The sequence below is a fragment of the Acanthaster planci genome, linkage group LG05 (genome assembly GCF_054643075.1).
Source record: "Acanthaster planci isolate LZ-2023a linkage group LG05, COTS_SCS, whole genome shotgun sequence".
Taxonomy (NCBI): domain Eukaryota; kingdom Metazoa; phylum Echinodermata; class Asteroidea; order Valvatida; family Acanthasteridae; genus Acanthaster; species Acanthaster planci.
In genome coordinates, this window is record NC_141781.1 from 9,330,320 (window position 1) to 9,352,811 (window position 22,492).

The window sequence follows — 22,492 nt, forward strand, 5'->3', positions numbered from 1 at the left end:
TTCAATTAGAATGAGGGTGCCCACTATTACAGCATCTTTATGAAACGTGATGCCTGTGTAACTGTGCAGCCAACATCATGAATTTAAGTTACAGACCTTAGATGACCTTTAGAAGTTACCCTATTATCCCTTTGTGGTCATTAAATAAACGATCAGTTTCATGGATGTCACGATGTTCAATGCTGTTTATTTCAAGTGCCCACTTTTCAATTCTTCATTTGACTTGTTTGAGGGGTGTCTGTCTTGCAATACACGGATAAGGGAAGAATGTCTGCAAAATTTGCATTTCAAACACAACTTCAGCAAAAAAAGAAATACATGTAGTAGAGTAGTATAATGTATTTCCAAAAACATCCCTAGACAGGAGGTTGTGACAGCGCACAAGCTCCAGCAACAAGGCCAAGCAAAAATACTGTGCTTGATCACGAGCCTGATGAATATCTGCAGTTTCACAGAGACGTGTTCACAGATGCCAAAGCAATACTGTACAGGGACTCCTGCATGGCAAGGGAAAGACATCGAGCTTGATAACCATAAAAAATAAAGACGCAATGTTTCAATATTGTTTATCACCTCACATTTTAACATCTACTTTTGCCACCGACTGGCAGGTCAGCAGGAAAAAATCAAAATTGATAACAAGCCATTCAGATTACAAATGTGTTGACATCAAGGTGTGCACGTGTCCATTTATTGTCAAGGTCGTTACATTCAAAGAGTGTGATCTGTATCTGCAAGCACAGCTGTTGATTCCAACAAAATTGCAATTTTAAGAATGTGACTGTGACAAAACCCTGTAATTATTAACTCAGCGATCTCTATTTTAGGAGTTGCTGGCTTCCAACTTTCCATAAGCAGTAAATGTTGGACTCACGAATAGAATGGAGTGAACAAAACAAAAGAACACAATCCGATGAAGCATGCCTTCAATTAACAGTTAAATAAGAAATAAGTAACATTTAATCATTTAAATTGTACAGAAACAAAAATACATGTACATGAATATAAATGGTTTCTGAATAAAATTGCATACATTATAAGAATACTGATTTCAATTTATTAATAGTTAAAAAACACTACAGATGCCATCTAGCATGCAAAACCCACCCCGGCAGTAAGCCATGTACAGGTAGGGCTAATTCATAAGGGGCAAACATCCTACCGTGTTCTCCTTGGTCCAATGGACTGCAGGGTTTTTTGGCTGTTTCACACAGAGGCAGTGAATGCTAGATGGCATTAACTACTTGCAATCAAAATAACTGAGCAAGGGCCGCTTTGCCCATGTCAAAAGCTTGGCAAATTACAGATTTGACATATTCCACTTATAGATAGGTTGATCAGAAACAATGGAGCCTGACTTATCTAGACAGCGGTTCCTACCAACCGAAGGGGAAAAAAAAGTTAGCTCACAACACAGAACATGTAACCTTACCTAACACACTGATGTTAATTTTCTTGTTGCTTAGCAAGCCCAAGTAATCTCTGAACTACACTGTACATGTAAACTAGTTAGTTGTCAAAGTTGGCTTTTTACACCATACTGTCAGAATAAGCTACTTCCGAAACCAATTTAAATAGAAAATAGAAAAAACTGCACTACCAGCAACTCAAATACCTTGCTTTATTGCTCCATTAACATAACCTTTATTTTTGGAATATAATAATTTAGGCAATTGAAAAAACACTTTCTTTAAAAACTTTCAAAAATTCAATTAATACCAAAAATACAAAAAATTATAATGAAATGTGCAAAGACATACTGGAAGTGTGCACATTTCTCTTTTGTCGTAAGTTAATAAAATATTTCATAATTTGTTTATTGACCTAACATTACTTTCTTTTTTTACCAGTTGAGGCCCTGATGCTTACAGATGAAATAGACAAGATTGGGAGTCAGTCAGTACTGGTTTTTAAAAAACACCTGAACAATGAATACTGAGAAAGCTAGATTTAAACATTATCACAAACAGGGAAGTAGGTCTTGTGGGGGGTTTTGTTTTCGTCTCAAGTTTATTTTGGATTGTTCACGGCATACCTTCTGAACTGTTTACGTCTAAGCGTCTTTGTTTGGTAGAAAAATTGTAACTAATCTAACGCGTCATGGTACTGTCTTGTCTTATCGTAAATATATATAATTTTTACTCTCTTGCCAGAAAGGCGTGGGTTTGGAATTCTTGCATAGTGCAAAGTAATCTTTATTATTTCATGAAGAGCTGGACAGCTGCCAGAAAAAACTAGAAATTTTTCATTTTTAACTCTCATGTCTGCATGCGACAAAAATACAATTTTTGAAACGCTGAAGGTACAATTTAGAGATAAGGATGTGCACCATTAATACATCTTCCTTTTAAAAATACAAATATACCTCAAACAACAAGTTTATTTTTGTGGTTAAACAATTCTTCGGTTAGTAAGAAAGCCATAAAACACTGAATGGTTAAACTGTGGAATCTCAACACTGAAGCATTTAAATACACGAACCATGGCATATTTTCTGATAAGAGCCAACACTTGAGTACTGCTGTAAAGCATACATTTTTAATCCATCCATTAAACAAAGAAATACACTGTATTTGAAGAGCGTTATGGTATTCATTCCAACTACAATTGGCGCAGGTTACACCAACAAAATATATTAAGCATTTCTACTTGTCATTTCATAATAAAAAAAAGCCAGTAATGAGTTTTAACTCGCTCTCTCACGGCTCGATTTCCAACACACTTGCAGCACTTGAATCAAAAAAAAATATGATGGGAAAAAAAAGGAACAGTTCACATTCAATAAGCGCATCACACCAAGGATTTCGGTAACAGCGATCTGGCCATCCCTGAATTCGGAATAATCTTGCAGGTCATTCTGAGTTCCTCTTACGACTCGTTTCACTTTGGCAGCCAGTTAAAAAAATAAAAATTGCAGAAAATCCAGAGCATTACAAAAGCAGTTGTTGACCACCAACTGGCTTTTCAAACAGCAGTAACAAATGCTTTGCATTTACACAACATCTAGAGTGGTCTTAGTTGCACACAGACAGAGGTATGCTAAAATATAGAGTTCTTATCAACATAAAATGCAGTGAAAATGATCGCTATGAATATAAATGGGCTACAAAAATAATGTGCTTCTCTTTTTTTATTTTTTTTAGGAATCAACCTGCAATAGTTGTATATGAACATTGCTTTTCGATTCAGTTGAATTACTACCAAAGTACAAAAACCAGCACACAATCTGAAAATTTCAACATCTTAATTAAACGTCAATTTTTTTTCTTTCATGACCAAAAAAATAAACTCTTACAATATTATAATTTCTTCAAAGTCTCAGCAAATATAACAACATTAGTAACGTTCATGGCCGAATGAGGATAAAGGGCCAACAGGAAAAATAAAAAAATCTTTTGCATTTCTTAACGATAGTTAACTTCGTTAGAACATGGAATATTTGGTCAAGTAACACACCTACATATACAGGTACACAGAACTGTTGGAATATATTAAAAAATAACTTTCACTACACATGCAACGAAATCACAAGACACTTCTCTGAACTATTTATACAAATATTTTTTTGATGTGCATACACACGACCAAAAAAAAAGTTCACTTGAGACATTCAGCCGGGCACCAATATGATACAGGGTCCTAGGTTTTTGTATACAATAAAATAAGTCTAGGTGTGGGCCAACAGTTCATCTGGCTGGGTAAAATATAATGTATAGACAAAAATCTGATATATTTCATTTTCAAATTGTCCCAACTGAAAGTGTTACGGGTTACATTCATTTGAGATAATCACATAAGAAATAAATGAAAACTATACAGTTAATAGTAAATACTCTGTATTTTCATTAATTATTCTTGCATTAAATACATGCTACATAAAGCTCTGTTAAAACCCAGATGATTTCCCTTGTAAATTAAATAAGAACTTTATTCCGTAGATATTCTTTGTATGAAATAGACCTCTTTCTTTAAAGTTGAAGAATAAAATTTTGTTATGCCATAATCTGTTTTGCTATACAATATGCAACGATGAACTTTTTTATATCGATAGTCCAATAACATTTAATTTCATCAACATCTATATTAAGAAATGCAACAAGTCTGGCGAGTACTACCATAATGCGGATACATAGTACAATGCTTTAGGTGTAAATGCGAATTGCCTGGGTGACCACTGTTTGGCAAACGGGACACTCGCCATCTGTGGTTTCCACAAGGCGATTTGCACAGTCCATACAGAACATATTGTGACCACAGGGCACCAGTGCCGCGACTACCTCGTTGGTGAAGCATATCACGCACTCTTTGCTCTTTTTAGCCGCAGAGGAGGAACCCAAGGAATCAGTGGGGCTGCTGCAAGAACTGCCGTGGCTGCCGGCAGAATTGCTTGACGCAAATGTGTTGGCGCTGGACAGCGGCACAAACGAGGGCAATGCTGACAGGCCCCCCTCTAAGGGGTCGCTGCGAATGCGCCTGGCAGGTGGATGCTCATTGGCATTGGCATCCGCGCTAGATGTGGGAACAGAGGTGCTTACGCTGCTGCTGCGGCGTGGGGCCTGGTGCTGAGTGGTCACAGGGTTCAGGCCAAGCAGGGAGGAACTACAGCGGGTCAGATCCTGCCAAAGTGACTGGGTGCCGGCTGACTGAAGCCCTGGGGGATCAAACCCTGGCGAGTCGATCCCAAGATCAGGGGATGGGCAATCGGTGAACAGAAAACCATTGGTCGGGAATGACGGCAAGGGATTAAATTCATTCAGCTTTGCAGAGCCGTTGCTGGTTCCATTGGTGCTGGGGAAGAAGTAGTTGCCCTCACTGCCCGGGCCACCGGCACGCGAGACGTCATTCTTGCCACCTACCATTGGGTTGAAGATGTTGGTGAGGGCGCTGATCGAAGCCGATGTGGAAGGTGGGGGCTTGAACACAGACATGTCACTGCGGCTGCTGAACAGCCCTGTGTCTGTGCCATTGGAAGCAAAATCATTCTCCTCTGCCGAAGAATCAATCAGGCCGCCAGTGCGCAGAGCAATGTGGGCTTCTATCTCTTCTCTGGCTCGCTCCACGTTCTCCGGCGTCCCAGTGACAACGAAGACAGGCTGATTGTCACGGCTCGGAGTAATGATGTAGGTGTTTGTAGCCTGCTGAATTCTCTTGACAGTGGAGCCCTTCGGTCCCACCACAAGGCCCACAACGCGGTACGGCACTTTGACGTGAATGGTGGTTTGTCCTGGGAGATTGGGGACGGTGAGCGATCCATTCACTCCCCCTGATGTGCCATTTGCAACAGACCCATGCACTTGGTTGTTTCGCCGTGCTCTGATCTGGCTGAAATGGTCAGCGGCTGATAGGATCTCTCGCTTGGCAGCGGCAACATCTTCCTTCCTACCAGTGACGACAAAAACTGGTTCCTCTCCCCGGACTGGCGTCTTGATGTAGGTGTTTGTCTTTGCTCTCAATGCCTTGATTTTGCAACCTTGAAGGGGAAGAATACAATTAACTTCCAAAAGTGGATCTTCAAATGAGAAAAAGCACAAGCACCTCAGATCAAACCTTAGTGGGGCCAACTTTTAAACAATAGAAAGAAAAATATTTCTGTTCTACGCTAATGCAATGACACAAATGACAGTTCCACATTCTCAGTGAACTGATCAGGTGGTACAAGATGATCTCAGAGCAAACATCCACCATATTAAAGCTGAAGGGTACAGAATGGGTTGAAATGTCACAAATGCCTCATTGGAAAACGCGGACAGCATGCTCAGCACATCAGCCACAAAAGAGACAAAACGAGCAGTGCTTTAATCCTTTAAAAAAAAAAAAAAACACTTGAGATGCACATCACAACTCAGGGACTGTCCCTGCATTCAGAGAAGTTCCTTTATTTGGTGGCAAAACCAGTTCCCCTGAAAGAGAGAATGTTTCTCTAAAACAGGGGACATTTTTTCCCAAGTGGGCTTTGGTCAAAAATATCCACATGCTACTTTTTTATTTTTCTCCATGTTTTCCATTCACATTAAAGTTGTTCAAGTTGTTTTATGAACTCTGTGCCACCCTTACTTTAGAAGGATCCCCAGGGCAATGCTCACCAATGCTCACTGGAAAAAAAAACTCTCCCCATATAGAGGGACATTCTGGCTTTCAAGGGACTGATTTTGTCCTTGATTAAAGGGACTTCACCAAATACAAGGAGGATCTCCGAGTTGTGATGTGCGCCTCAGATATGACCTTACAAGACAGGGACTGGGCCACACTAGAGGCCTTTTCACACTGCAGCCTCTCCACCCAGGTTCAACTCAACCCTGGGCGAGCCCATGGCTGCCCTGGGTTGAAAATTAGATTTTCAATCCTGCATTCAACCAAGCATCATTTCACACTTGTTTCGTGTGAATTAGGCTATCAGGGCGAGTTCAACCCGAAAATGGGCACTAACAATTTTCAACCCGAGTTGAAAATCTCAACCCTGCTCCGGAGCAGGGTTGAATTCAACCTGGGTTGAAGTTGATCTCGGGGTTGACGCAAGTTTTCAAGTGTGAATCGCCACCCATTTTCAACCAAGCTTCAACCCTGCGTCAACCCCGAGATTTATCTTGTGTGTAAAGGCCTTATTGAACACACCACTTGGAACATGTTTTATTAGTGTCACGAGTTCGAAATGCATTATTTTCCATGCATGCTGTTCTTCAACTATGCTTTTATACAGCTCTTGGTGCAGTTCAGAAAAAAGGGGGTTGACCCCGGTGACACATTTACATGAACAAAGATAAAATTGACCACTGCATCTTTAGATTTCCCACACCAGGTCGCTGCATTTTCCACAAACCAAACCATCAACGCCCAATTTCTCAAATTCTATTACTGTATTTCAAGCCAACGTTGCTTCATATGTGGCCTTTTAAAGTGGCAAATTAATTCACTCCATTTTCAACTGTAAAAATCTGTCCCAAAGGAACTGCCAGTAAGAACCCAGCAACCGTCTGCAGTAAATAAGTTTCAACCCACATCAACAGAGGCTTTGATTTCGACAACCTTTATCCTGAAGAAGTTTTGAAGGATCCTGTTATTCCTGGAGGTTTCCTTCACTTTTATTTCTTTTTCCCGAGTCGGGAACAGATAAATATTGTTCTGAACTGAAAATTTCATGTTTCATACCCTCCCGGGAAAGAGTTCCATACATGGACATCACTCGACGCCCTGCACACAAACCTATGGCACCGGGTCTGGCCTGCAAGAGAAAGTCTGTGATGTCCATACTTGGAATTCTTGCCCCTTCCAAATTAAAACGGTCACACAAAAGCAATTTTTACCCAGATAGGTCAACCATTCCTGTATCTGTACAATAGTCAGCAAAGCAGCCGGAGGACACATCACACCAACTGATTAGGTTTGTGGCTCGTGTGGGGAGATGGACACAAATTAAAGCCAACATATCACTGAACATATTACCCAACTGCCTCCTTGAAAATACAGATGCCAGTTTTTGTTTGTCAAAAGGTTTTTGAAAATTTGCACATTAGCACTGGGGCCAGTACAATGACCATTCAGTCTCAAAATCTAGAAATATTTACGGGACACATTTAAAATCAATCAGCTAAATTTGCAGCCTTCAATAAGCAACAAAACAAAGACAGGCCTAGTTTGACATGTCCGATAGCGATCCCGCGATCTTTACTCGGCACAACGCGCAGCAGAGTAAGGAATGGACCATGGCACAACAAAGAAATTCCAACTGTGGCCGAGCAAGCTATTTCACATCAAAGGACTAGAGTAACTAATAATAAATATTGAAGCCAAACGTGGTGATGAAATGGTAGGCAAACTTGAGTATTACACGAGCAACGTGGATTGTTATTCATGTTAATGTGTCATGGCAATTTATCACAGGATAGGAATGTGCGCAGAGAGTATGGGTAGACAATGGCCCATTCGTTTAGTGCACGAAGCACGCCGCGTGCGTTGCGCACACAAAAATACAGCAGGCCCAGGTCTACTCTGTGAATAGAAAATGGCTACGCTGTGCCACAGCTACACGATGTTGTAAGCGTGATAAACAAAGGACATCGCAAAGTAGTCCACTACAAACGTCCAAATTCACTGCACGTTGGCTTACCTTGTCTTCCTACTATTTCAGCGACATGTTCCGAGCTCGGAACTGGGACACATTCCGTCATATTGCTGCTCCTTCGACCGTTCTCGTCGTACGCGTTGGCCGAAGCAGAACCTTCGTCTTCGCTGTGGACACTTGGCAGGCCCAGTATGTTCAAATTAGACAAATTCAGCGCCAATTGAAGGGTTTGTTCTTGATTTTCCAGGCCCACTCCGTCGTTATGCGACTGGTCCATGGTTGGGTAGAGCGTGCTGGGCATGACAGGGATAACCTAGGAAGGACGTGTCAAAAATATATGTTGTTCTGTCCAGTGTTCTTGCGTCCGTAAAATTTGATGAACGTCACCACTGCTTTGCTCGGGCGCGGGAATCTAAGTGCGTGGTCCAGTTTTGTAACGTATTTTTGTTCAGCTACGATCTGACGTCGTCTACTACACACAAGTCGGAGTGTAGCATGTGTCTGAGGGTCACGCCTATGCTAATGAGCTATTCGTCAATGTGATTGGTGGGTAGCGGTCCATAGGCGTGGCCACAGAACACAAGATACAATTTTCGCGCGCTTTGCATGATTTTCCGAACAAGGGAAACAAGGGCAACGTGTAGACGATGTTCAGTATAGTAGATAGAGACGCACAAACGGCGGGATATGGGGCTAGAGACACAAAGGACCAGAAAAAAACGACCACGAGGTACGCTGCGCATGCCACATGGAGACAGCTGCTACACGTGGCTCAGCAGGTTATAATGGAACGTCCGAACCAAATTCAATGTAATTCTGCACTGGTGTTTTTCTCCTTTACAATTAAAATAATCACCGATAACTACATGTACCACGCTGTAATTCAAAGAGTGTAGTCGAAAAAACAGACATGAGTTAGCAGGTGCAGGTCCTTTTAATTATCTGCTGTAAATATTTTTCTTGTCAAAGATATTAACAAGGGAATATTATCAGAACGTCAACACAGATGATAAGCGTCTTGGGCTTTACTTTGGTAGCGCATCATGCATTGTGATGAAGTGTAATTGTAACAAATGTACGGGGGTTCCAAGAGTTAATTATATTTGAACGTTTGGCATACAATTCAATGTATTACATGCACATGTATGTGCACAAGGCCTGCATTCAACCATGAACTCGAGTTGTAAGGTCTAATTCTTTCTGAATGAACAATAGCGTCACAACTGCTGTGGGACGGCGTATGCAGAGCACACCACGGGACCTGCTTGACCTGGTGTCCATGTAGAGTCCTATATTTAGACTCTCTTAAATAACAAAGGAAGTTTTGGCGGGAATTCTGGTGACGACAGATAGATGTGTCCCCAAACGTGAGAGTGGTCGGCGTTGAGCCAGTAAAAACAACCCAGGACCTGTTTTGTCTGATGTTGCGTGTGAAGGGGAACGTAAAATCTTTTGGAAGTGATAATAAAGCTTAATATGGCCTAACTCCAAATTGTCCAGACGGAGAATTCGTGACTGAAACTGTTTTGTCGATAAAGTTCAAATTAGGTTACTGAGTTCAAATATGGAGGAATAAGAACATTATTCCTCCATTGTTCAAAGTTTTGAACGACCAAATTCGAGGGATCAGAGGCGTAGGGCCTAATTGGGGAAGGCCTACATTTTTGCTGCGGGCAGTTGAAGAACCTCCCTTTCTTTAGGGGGAACTTGGTGTGTTTTGTCACAGTAAAATCGCCAGCAATTTTTTCCTTCACTTATTTGGGGGGGGCTGTTCCCCCTCCCTACGCCACTGCATATTGGCTGACTTTGATTTCACCCTGTTCTAGCCGTCTAGTAGAGATAGTTTCACTGTAGTCGTTGTAGTGCAATTTCACTGAGAAAATGTCTTTTTCTCAACAAAAAATAAATGTGAAAATAAAATGAAGAACTATTTAAAATGTTTGATTTTGGTGTAATCATGCCACCTTATACGTCCGTCTGTAACTGGATATCTCTGTAAAATGCAGACCATTTTAAAATTTTAGATCTAGGATTTCTCCACTCTGTATAACAATTTTTTTAAAAGTCTGAACAACTCAAATTAAATCGAATCTTATTTGTACACCGTGCTATAGGCCTATACTTTATACTCCCTCTTGTTTACCCCGAGATGCTAAGAAAAAAAGGTGGTCAGATCAATAAATCAATCAGTAGTATGCTTCGGCAAGGGATGATGAGTTGTCTGGTTTGATGACTGTGAACTCAGTGTCCTGAGACGGTCACCACCGCCCCTCCACCACGCTCCATCAGCATGCTCTACTGGACAAGAGGTGTGACCATGGACACGGCTGGCAGTTGGGGTGCTGTGGTTGCAGACCAGTAAATAAAAATTGCCAAAGAAATCATTGATAAAACCCCCACTTCACACCGGGAAAAATGCAAATTCTCAGGTGTTCAAGACACATATCAAATTAAAGCTCATATCTCAATTCCTTTCAATTATAGTAGCTGAACCGATGACTTTTGAAAATATTTCTCTCAAGAGTGATCACCCCTCACAACAGTCACGAGGCCCATTTAAAAAAGATGCCGTCGCACAAATGATAGAGCGATTTAGAGGGTTCCGTTTTGTCCAATACTTTCAGAAATACAAGCTGGTAGTCCTGATGATAGATGTCGCTTCCATTTTTCTTGCTTACAAACCATTACGTCCACGCACGATCTTAAAATGGTCTCGATTTGACATAATCACGGACCGAAGAGGGTCCGTGACATCTGTTCAGGCGTCCATGGGCTTATTTACTGGCCTGCAACCTTAAAGGCCTAAGTGGACCATCCAAGCACCCCTACATGCACGGGAACGGATTAGAGGTGAATTCACTGATGACATTAGTCGCAAGTTAAACCACAGGGTGTTATTCCACAAAAAAATAGCTCAAAACATTCTCCCTCACCATCCATCGAACATCAGATCAATATAGGACCAGCATTCTGTCTAACCTCTTTGTTACCATTTCGATGGTTCAACCCACGTCCCACATCAAAGCCCAAATCCCTCTATAAGGAATACAAGCATATTTAATTTGTGGAGAAACTAAACAGTTTTTAAAGGTACGTTTTTTCAACTGACACGGAGGAAAGCGCCATCAGAGACAAGGCCCTGTTTCTTCCACAAATTCGCTTGAGCCTCAAAGGTCCATACAGTCGCAGCTCTCAGTCTGAAGATTGTTCTCCTTGTATCCTTGCTCACTGGCGTTGGTGACGGCAATATTTCAAGTCTCTACTGTCTCCCCTACACTGTCGATCAATCAGGCGGCAGATGGTCATCATCTCACGGCGCGAACTTGCTCGCCTTTCCGGTTGGCAACGCGAACTCGACTTCGTTTAGCCGCGCGCGATCTGGAGAAGATTTCTTGGTCCTCTAAACTCGCACTGCAAAAGTTGACGCTTCCAAAACGTCTCGCGTGTCTGCCGGAGCCCTTTTTTCTAATGAAAATGGTCCGCCTATCTGTACAGCAATATTCAGAAACAAAGCCACATCATGTCGTTTTACAGACAAAAATGAAGCAGAAGGTCTAACAATAGATGGTGCCTGCAGATTCGGAATTAAAAAGGTTGAAAAAAGTAGCCCATCAGCCTGAGTTTAGATGCATGCAGCCTTCATTTTTTTCAAAGTTCTCATGCATTTATTTTGCGCCTAGCTTTTTCAGTGCAAATACCCAATACATCCCGTGTAGTTTATAGACCACACGACACAATTAGGCGTATCTCAGGAAAAAGTGGGGGGTCCATTAATTTTGCAACGGACCTCCCTGAAATAATCCATTTTTTTCCAGTATTGTGAAGCATATTTACTATTATCCGTTCCCGTTTTTCTGGAGAGGGTGCATTATGGTATCCTTAAATATATATAATATATATATATCTATTTTTTTAAGGCAACTGCATTGTGAAAACAGGTCTCTGGGCTTTTTATTCCGAGAAGTTCTTTGCCAAGGGTTAAATATAAATCCCTTTTCTCCCGAGGCATTCAACATTGTCAGCTGATGACTAATGCCGCCTTTGACATTTTTCTTTGGAGATCTATGTAACGTTGCAGTGAAATAATTATACCACATCGTGCACTGACAGCTGTGCCTTGAAATTGAAGTAAATGAAGTGCAAGTCCCTTTTTTCAGAAGCTCGTTAAACCTGCAGATGCCTGTGGTGTGATACGAAACATTTATTAGCATAGGGCCGATGTTCACAACCATCACGTATGGAGCTATTTAATTTAGTTCTGAGTAGGGGAATTCGAACGTGATGTTGCGAGTCTACAAAAAAGTAGTGCTGAGCAATGCAATGTTTATTTTTCAGTCCAAGAACCTGCACCTCTGATCAGCTTATTTTCAATTCTTGTTTTTGCCATTTTAAATGATATCTTGCTGCCTTATACAGATTTCCACATTTTTAGGAGTGAGGGTGTGACATCACTCTAAACAGAAGTCTGTCCAGCTATTTCAGCACAAAAATGTAGAAGTTTAAATGTTTTGTCCAACAAGTTTCCTTGCCTTTAATAATTCATAATACATGCAGCATTAAGCCAACGAGTAACAATATCTCACAAATGTTTACAATGAGCAAATCTTGGGTTCACAGTTTGAATAGAAAATCCTTTTTATGAAAAATGTCCTCCCTGAATGATTTCACAACGCCTTAAATCCTTAATTTGTAAAAGCATGGGAAATTACAAATGAATGATGTACATTCTTGAAAATGATTATTAAACGAGACATTAAAGTCAGTTTGTATACATTACAGAGGAGTTTAGGAAGTGTCACAAAATGTGTATCTAAGAAAACATTGACCTTTCAAGGGTTTAAGTAACTTTTTGTCAAACTGGCCATAATTTGCAATATTTGCCTGAGAGTACATTTGGCTCTAAGTGCACACCTTTTTCTTTTTTACACGAATAAAAGAACTCAAGGTGTAGAATTCCAAAGAGCTTGGGTAGCATGAAGAGCTATAGTAATACACTTGTACTCACGCCATTGCCTGGGGCCATTATAGCTCTGTGGGAACAGCCAACGTGGCAGCAGCGAACGAAGACAACATAACAATGGATCGTAAAACCAGATTAAAAGGACAATAGAAGCTAATAACTTTGTTGTTTGGAGATATGTGAAAAGGCGCTACCTAATGTGAAAAGGTGGTAATTACCTGCGACCTTTTTTTGGGGGGGGGGGCTCCGAGACTCCTTTCCTTGCCTCTTAATTAACAAAATGGGACTTTAAAAAGGTTTGAGGATACTTATCCCTTCCGTGGGGGGGGGGAGTTATACTGGTCAAAGCTTGAGTTCTATTAAGCGAGGTTTTTTTCGTTCAAAGGGAACGAACGAGTCCACGCAGATCACCATCGTCACAAAAACACCAAAACGGAGTACCCTCCTCCCCTCGTCTACCGCTTCCACCCCTCTGTCAAATTGGAACACTCTATTCATGACTGCTCACTCAAAATGCTGTAACGTCTGAGAAGCGACAATGACCTACGTGTACATGTAGTATGTTCAATTAGAAGGTGAATAGAGATTCTCAATTCTGAGCACTTCATGAAAGTTTCGCACATCCCCTGTCAGCCTCAAGTAGCTGCGGGGTGTCTTCCAAAAGCTCTGTCTCTGATAACTAGGCTTAGGCCAATTCATATAATTACACCCTAACTCTTATTTAGGCAACTTCAAAGTAGTTTTGTCAAGGCCATCTTCACCTTGGATCTGCATTTAACGATTGATGAAAGCCCAAGATCACTCAAGTAAGACTTGAGTGTATATGATGTGTCGTTTCTCCATGGTACGGCCAATGAGCCAGCAAGACTTTTAAAATTCTTACTGGCTTGCAACTACACCCTTTGCGGTTAAACGTTGCTACAAGTCGATAATCGCACGACCAAAGACTGCGGCAACACAAATTTTTGTTTCCCTGCGCCGAGAAATAAGTTGCCTCGTTCATCCCTGACCGTCCTATAACCTAGGGTGGGACAGACCGAAGCCCAGCTGATGGCTTGTATAATTCTGTATAGCGAAAAACAGCGCAAACTGTCTGGCGACTTGTCATCAAGTCTACTCTGCAGTCGGTCAAAAATAATGTCCCAAGTCAAAATGTACGTGGGTCTTGTCAAGTATCAAACCTGCGATACATTCTGGTGGTGGTTGTGGAGAAGGCGGTGTAACAGTGAGGGTTACACTCTTTCCGTACCGGCGTTATTAACCTGAATGGCGTTTTAATCTGTACAGCTAAAACGATGTTTTGCAATTTAAAAAATTCTAAAAGCACTTTTTTGCTATTTATCAGTTTGTACTTGGTAAACATTTCTAGTATTGCCGCATATTGGACAATGTTTAGAAGTAGTACTGAACTTGGACACGTGGTGCTTTAGCTCTTGAACACACTTACAATTTGATCAAGATTGTTTTTAATTGCTAAACACAGTTTTAGAGTGTATCCTAAGTACTTTGTAATGCTTCAAACTAGTATTAGGTGATCTTCACTAAGGGTGTACTCTGCCAGGAAAGGCGGAGAGTCTACCGTCGGCAACAAAAGTAACTGGACAATTATTTTGCAACATGCAACATTTCATTGATAGAAAATACGAATTTAAGCATACAACAGTAACGCGCGGGTAAGTATGCGAAATGTTGACTTTTTCAACCTTCAGCCCAGAATGAGATCATGCACTGATTTATATTGTAAACTTCAGACCATGTTTGGACTAAACTGCAGACGCGACCACAAAAATGGAATCATCCCGTCGTCTGACGGCGACGGGACTGGTGACTTTGTACCAGGTGTTAAAGTTGACAGACTGAAGTGCTGCTGCTCTGGATTTTTTATGTGCACATTCATTCCCTTGCATATGTATATGATAAGATAAGGAACTTTACTTGTTCTTTCAAAGTTTTATATAATACAGTGCATAAGCATACCTTTTAATGGGGGTGCGCCACATGCCCCCTTCAATCGATAAGACGAAAACGTGGCGCGAGATTTTAAGTTCCTTCGTCCAATCGTGGAAGAGGAAGAATGGTCCTTAAGGTAACTTCTATAATCTGCTTCTTGTTGTTGTTGTACACAGATAAAGGGGATTTGTGAGTTCGACAAAACACTTATCTCTTTTACAGCCCTTAATTTCCCAGAAAATCCTATGCAATTGTGCAAAGGTCACAGGTAAGTTATGCAAATTCGAAAAGCCTGGCTAATTGCCAGAGCACACAACAATCACGCTAAGCAAGCAAGGAACAATTACGTACATATGCCCATTATCACCCGCGCATTATCTCCCATCACCGACCCTCTAATTACGATGACAAATATTTAATGGCAACGTCGCCCCGCATCTGTGAATTTGGTACAGTCTTGTGAATGATGAGCATTTCAGGCGTAACCGACCTTATGTACTGTACTGTGCCGAAGTCAAAGATTCCTCCATTTCGAAACGAAAACCATAAGAACATATAAACATGATCATACTGTGAGTGTATACGTGTCATACCATGAATACCAACGGAAAAAGATGAACATACTTCTCTACGAAACAGTCACGATGAAACAAAGCCCTCTGTCATGCTTACAAAGGCAAACATTTGGAAGTGCTTTGTGCTCTCAGTTTTGTAAAGATAAACTCTTCCATTTAAAACATGTGCCGCTATTTGAGTGCCATTTTTAAGGAAAAATTTACCCTACCTAAATGCATTAGAAATGTTGAAATGGTCCAAAATCATGAAAGGCCAGGAAATAATAAAAGATGAAAGGGCCTTGACAGTAGACGTTCTTTAAAAAACACTCTTTGGCAACAATTTTCCTCTGGGCTTCGAAAAACAATGTTTTGCGAAACTTTCCATGAAAAACATCGATATTCTAGCGGTGCATATGCGCCTCAATAATATAATATCTGCACACTTTCTTCTCATTTTTTTAAAAATAAGTTGAGCAAGGTTTTGATAATTAAATTCACAAATGAAAACAGGTCTGGCCAAATATCTCCATTTCCCTGGCCAATGATAAAAACCCACTGCTACAGAGTAAAGTGTATCCTATTCACTCGAAGTTTTCCCCCGTAGAGAAAATGATTGAACTCTTTCATACTTTAGGGTCAGAATTTAATCATCTAACAAGAGTCTCCTGACTGGTTGTTTTGAGCGGCAAACTGTGCAGGCAAACAAAAACAAACAACCAAAAACGGATTTCGATTTTTCTCCCCTCTCTTCTGGCCACACACAGGTGTCAATATTGTGTCAATCACGACTGCCTGAACTTGAGACTTATATTGTGAAACCCGATCAGAAAGTTGACCTGGGCGCGCTCGACAGTGACACATTCGAGGGGTTCACTGGAGCAGGTCGCAGCGTGTGGCCCCAGCAGGGCCGGGATTACGGGGGCAAGCACCCAAAGACAGGGCCAATAAGAAAGCTAATAATTGGTGAGGGCAGCGGACTCCCCTGTACGTACTACTAGCTGCGGGCTCAGGGCACTTCAAGTTCAACTCAAGGTGCAGAACTCGGGGTCAAGGGGACCGTCACCACTTGAACTTGGAGAAAGGAAAACACACATCGAGTAGAATCATGATAAAGTGGACGTTGTGGTCAATGTCTGTCAGTCTGAAAAACATCCTTGTGGATCATTACAGCTGAATTTTTATTTGAAACAGAAATATTGATTCATCAATAAAGAAAACTTACGAAGAACTAATCTGTGAAGGATTTTAACTTTATCAGTATCAATCATAAAATGTCTACTAGTCTACATGCATGTTTGAGTTGCTGAATTTGCGACTATAAAACCTACTCAAAATGTTTAGTGTGTCGTATTCAAATACAGATAGACAAATGAAATAAGCAGAAGCAATGAAGCACGTGGGGAAAATACACATAAAAATCCACTACTTACCTCTATACGACAGGTCAAAGTCACATCACTTCACTGTTCATTTTCAGCCAAGGGAACAAGTGTTTACTTCAGCAATTAGGCACTCAACTATTCTCCAGTCCTACCCAAGAAGGGTGGAGTGCTAACTTTCCAGTTCAAGTTCTAGCTGTAGCTGGCTGCTAAGGTCTTATCAACTCCCACATGCTGGGCTATTGTACTTCATGTACTACTACTATAGGATGGAAAACTAAAAGAGACAGGAGTATGAATCAATCCTGGTATTTCTCCAGGAATACCTGTCTGTTTTATTTGAACACCTTGTATCCGTTTTCATGACGGCTCAAGGCAACTCGTTTCCTCTCTCTGAATGGTGCTTTGCTGACATGATTTTGGATTTAAAACAAATAACCCAATACGCCAATACCTAAACTTGGTCTGACACCTCAACGGGCCCAGCGTACTACACTGTAATCATGTAGATCAGTGGGAAAAGATGACAAGCCGATATTGTTCCAAACTCATCACAACAAAAATCAACCATTCAGAGTAATACATTATGGGAACTCGGCATCGAGGTAGGCAGTTTGGTGAAGATTTTCCCAGCAACAGGTTTGTTGAAAACATCTTAGAGTGGGTAAATGACCCAAACGAAATTTTAAATGTGGCTTGAATTTATTCCGCAGAAAAAACTTACAAGGGTACTAAAGTCAGCACTGAAAGAATGCTATTTTACTGCCTGTGTGTGAAGCTGCTTACTTTCCCGTCGACAGATCAGCGGCTGTATTGTATGTGATATGGATTCATACAAGGTTAGACAGGTCAACGTTCTAAACACTTGAGGTCAAGCCCAGAGTAAACTGGGACATCACTTGGAAGTCCACAGGGAACCCTGCATTGTTGTTTCCCCTAATTGGGTTCATACACCAAGAGTGAAAATCACCCGTGGGAATATAATCCTACCTGATTCCTTTTTCCCCACCTTCACAGATTCGATTGTGGCACTTCAATGTTAAGGGGCTTGTCCCGTGGGACAAGTAAAAATGAAAGGCAAGAACTGGGAAGTGCTCTTTATGGTCGGCTGTCAGATTTATAATTGGTCGTTCTTTCCTTCCCCCTAACAATCAGGGTCCAAGGAGCTTGGTAAAACTAAAAGGGCCATTTCTTTCCTTCCAGGCTTCAAACCGCCAGATCAGTGATCGTTTGGCCACAACATATCCGCTGACACTTGTGTCACACAATGCATCTTTCAAGAATTACACCAAAATTTGGTCAGACTGACGAACTTGGGAATATGTGGCTAAGGGGCATTTTTCCTGGATGCTCTGACTTCTCAAATGGTCCTCATTATTCCCAAAGGTGTTAATTTTTCTCAGGCCCAGTACTGACAACTCATGCAAGGGGATTTTGGGATAGAGTGAACACATTTACATGAAACGAGATTTCACAATAGGAGTCTTATACGGCTTGATTTATTAATAAAATTTGTTTTAGTTTGCACAAAAAGAGCGACTTGAGCTCAACTGTTCCGATATTTCTCAACCGAATTGAGCTCAGCTGTTCTGAGTCTTGCAACTTGATGAAAATGGATAAAATACAGGTTTAAAAAGTTGACAGTTCCTAATGATTTACACTGTGAAAAAATCTTCCATCGAAAAGTGGTTGTGGCATCTTTTGACTCATCAAAAAGTTTTGGTCACATTTAGTGACATACTACGTAAGGCCCCCTTGTCAGTGCTATTAATCATGGATATCCTAGATGTACATGATGCAGGGCGGGCAGCATCCTCAGTGACACTAACACTGAAGTCAAAGAGGCCAAATTCATGGAGCTGAAAAGTTCAAGAATTTGCTGCACGAAATAGATGCTCTGCAAGTCACAGATGACAAACGCAGTTCATTGTTCAAAATGTCCAGTAAAAATAACTGGTTCTTCTCAGAAACACGTAACTTAAAAGGAGACTAGCTTTCCACCGTGTTTCTATAAACCTTCCATACTTCATGTCCAATATGCAAAGTTACAAGTTCCACTCAACAAGAACAGGCTACCAGGCAAAATATATGCGGTGCACACAACCTGATTAATTGGCATATAAATAAGTTTTCCTACACCTATATATCTCCACTGTTTTCTGAGTGGTTCCCTCCTGTGAGTATAGATCCTTAGTGTGTCTCAGAAACCACACTCTATTCAGTCCAGGTACATGCAGAACCAAAAGATTTCGGACAATCCCCCTGCCTTACCGGACTGAGTTGCTGAATGGGAAATACTGCAATCACTTAATGAATATATCATCATGAATCATTTAATTTGTGATTTTCTGTTGGGATGTAAACATGTTTTTATATTTTTGTCATTCTTTTCAGTACTGTAAATGTCATGCAACTTGTCCTCCGGTTGTGATTTGAAGAAATAAACCAAGTAGAAAAAAGTATGCTTAGATATTCCAAAAATCACACTCAAAACAGTAGCTGTGACAGTGATCCCTGGATATCCAGGTATGTGGAGAGTCTCCCTGTTAAAAAATTCAACATTGCAAGTGCCCTTTCAAAAATTATACTGTCAAAATGGCTCTCTCTTTCTTCCAAACAAGTGGCTGTTCATTTGCTAAGCCTCACAGAGGGGCTGATGTGGATTCCTTTGCTTTAGTCTTACCTTAGTGGATGCCAAAAGGACCTGTCCTAAATGTTTAAAGTTGAATTATGAAGAGAATGCTGAATTATTTCTGACATCCTGGCCTCTTATTTTTCTTATGTTTCTTTTCGCATCTGTCACAAATTGCCAGTGAATGATCGTTCTTCTCCAGAATGGACCAGTCCTAGTTTTGCTGTACAGACCCCCCCCCCAGGCAACTGATTCTGTTCCCTTTCTAAATATTTGATTTCATGCAGAGGAACACTTCTATAACTTGACCGGCCTGGCACCCAGGGGTATCTGCCACACGGTCCATCTGTCAGGGGGTGTGTATGTGGTTCTGTGTGTACTTGGAGAGTTTCTGTCATTGATCTGGCCAAAAAGGTGACGGCCAGGAAGATTCACATGGAAGTGGTAACCGGAACACTTTCTGAGTACCACCTCCAGAGCTCACCGGCATCACGTCAAGAGCAGGATGAAACTCCGCGACCAAAAGCTGCCTCAATCTTCCTGCGGATGTCGGGCACAAAGAGCTTGAATAAACCATTCGTCATGCACAGTAGCCCATTCGTCCCAAGGTCCAAATGCGCTATTCTGAGGTACACTGTGCTCCCCAACGGTTTCCGTCACTGAAGAGGCATTGCGGAACAGACATTTCTCATACTGCCTCATTTTACAATATCACAATTCACACCCCACTAAGAGAAATGCCATTGAACTGCTTTTTGTTATGGCTATATTGCCTGTTAGGAGAGTCCAAACACACGCATAAAAGGAAATACCTCTGCGAATGGATACTCCAGTGACTGATGACCTGCCACAATGCTGCTATTGTGAACCTAAAGTCATCAGGGGCTGAATTCTCCCTAAAACTGACTACACTTTGCCCATACAACACAATGCAGTTCTATTTCTGTGGCCTGAAATTAATCTCCCAAGATGCTACATCATATCCTATCTAGGAAGTGAGTTCGGACGAAGCTCGAATTAGTACCACACTTATGCACTAACTGAACTTCGTTTCGGATTTCACAGTGGCATTTTGAAAACGTTATTGATACCGACTGGAGGTATATATCACTCCAATAAACTAAGTGCTCTATTTAAGTCAATTTTGCTGCAATATATGCCGGTCAGTGTATACACAATACAAACTGCCCATGTTTCAATGATATCAATACGGCCGATTCACAATAGTGCGCCACTAAGAGTTTGCACCATGTTGGCCAATCATAACGTGCAAAATTTGTCGACCCTTTCCAAACGTGCACTGGGTCGACAAATTTCGCGCACTTTGATTGGCCAATGCGTTGCAAACTTTTGGTAGCGCACTTTTGTGAAACAGCTGTATTGACAGAAAAATGAACAGTTCTGTGATTTGGAATCTGACAAGAATCTGCATAAAGGAAAGACAATGACAGAATAAAAAGTCTGACTTCACGTAAGACAAGTGCAAAGAGATGTAAACCATTTTGGGGCACTTCTGGCAATAGTTGGGGAAATTAGAATGACCAGAGGGATGATGGCCCTTCATTCTCTACTACTGCTCTATCTCAGGCTTGAAGCTTGTGTGGTTTGTGTAAACTGTGCACACTCTGCCTGCCATTTTCTTACCAAGATCAACAGAGGGCAGTGTAACATGCTACAAAGGCTAACGTGTAACCTGGTGTTAGATGGATGGTAGCAAGCTTACACACTTACATGTTAGTTGTCTGAATAGGAATTCCTTTCCTTCATAAAGCCACTACCAAACCCTAAAACCAAAAAGCTCCTACATGGTTTGTTTTTTTAAATGAATAATTTATAAACTGGACTACAGCTTCCAAAAACCTTCACCATGCCGGAAATAATACTCCTAATTATAAACAGCAACTGCGTCTAATTATGCCTAATGAGCAACTTATGAATAATGCCCATTTAGGCAGCGTGATTCGTATCAAGGGGTTACTTAAAAGGCAGAAACTGTTGGTGGTATCAAAGCACTGGAGAAAAACAGTTCTCTACTTCATTCATGGAGCAAATAATCTTAATGTAGACAAACCTGGCTGAATCAAGCAAAGAATGAAGGTTGCAGTCAATCACAATTGCTTTCATTTTGCAGTATGGCAAATGTGTCTTACTCATTGTTTTCATTACTGGGGAAAAAACCTGCCCCAAAATTCCCCAAATTCGAATGGATTTAAGACAAAAATGTGTGTAGATTTTGAGAATACTGTGGGCAGGCTGGCTTTCAAAAATGATGTGCATTCAAACGGTGTGTTTTCAAGTATATTCAGCAAACTTTTCCTGGTTTTAATGAAAATGTGTTCTTTTTATCTTGATTATACAAGAGCACAGTTCTCTGCATAATGCATATATACATGCAAACAGGGCTGAAAATCTTTAAGCTGTGGGCTTAAATAAATCAAAACAAAATAAATCTTTAACAAAATGGGCTTTGTTGTGAGTAAATTGACTGCTGAATTTGCAGTTTCTGATCTGGAGACCTCCGACGGCAAACAAAAAAATATGCAAATGGTTTCAGGCGTATGTGCATACACGTGGCCTTTCAAATCGAATAATGTCCCAGGTTAGGGAGTGGTAGCCAGTACAGAGCTAGGCCTTCAATCTCATCACGGGCCCATATTTCTGCCCCAGCCTGCCCCGGGGTAACACACTGTATAATCACGTGGCAGGGAACACCACGCCATGATGCGGGCAACCTGCACATGCACACACTCATCACTGCCACATCACAGCCCACACTCGTCATACTCTGAATGGACGGCGCGATCAATATGCCAAATGGTCCTTCCAGTTGAGCGAGGCGAATATTTCATGAGCCGCAGATGCATATTCGAAGGCAGGGCTATATGAGTGTTAGTGGCAAAGACACTGAATGTTTAATTTGGGATTTCCTCTAGTCTCTGAAATGGTTGGCAATAT

The 22,492-nt window shown here is 41.2% G+C and overlaps 1 protein-coding gene across 1 annotated transcript; it reads right to left on the bottom strand.

Annotated features, from left to right (window-relative positions):
- Nucleotides 1-659: 659 nt before the first annotated feature.
- Nucleotides 660-8,517, bottom strand: LOC110987073 (RNA-binding protein MEX3B-like). Its single transcript, XM_022249493.2, has 2 exons — nucleotides 8,105-8,517; nucleotides 660-5,470 (listed from the first exon to the last, which is right to left on the bottom strand). The coding sequence occupies exons 1-2, from the start codon at nucleotides 8,358-8,360 to the stop codon at nucleotides 4,143-4,145; spliced, it is 1,584 nt and encodes a 527-aa protein (XP_022105185.1). The 5' UTR covers nucleotides 8,361-8,517; the 3' UTR covers nucleotides 660-4,142.
- Nucleotides 8,518-22,492: the final 13,975 nt, after the last annotated feature.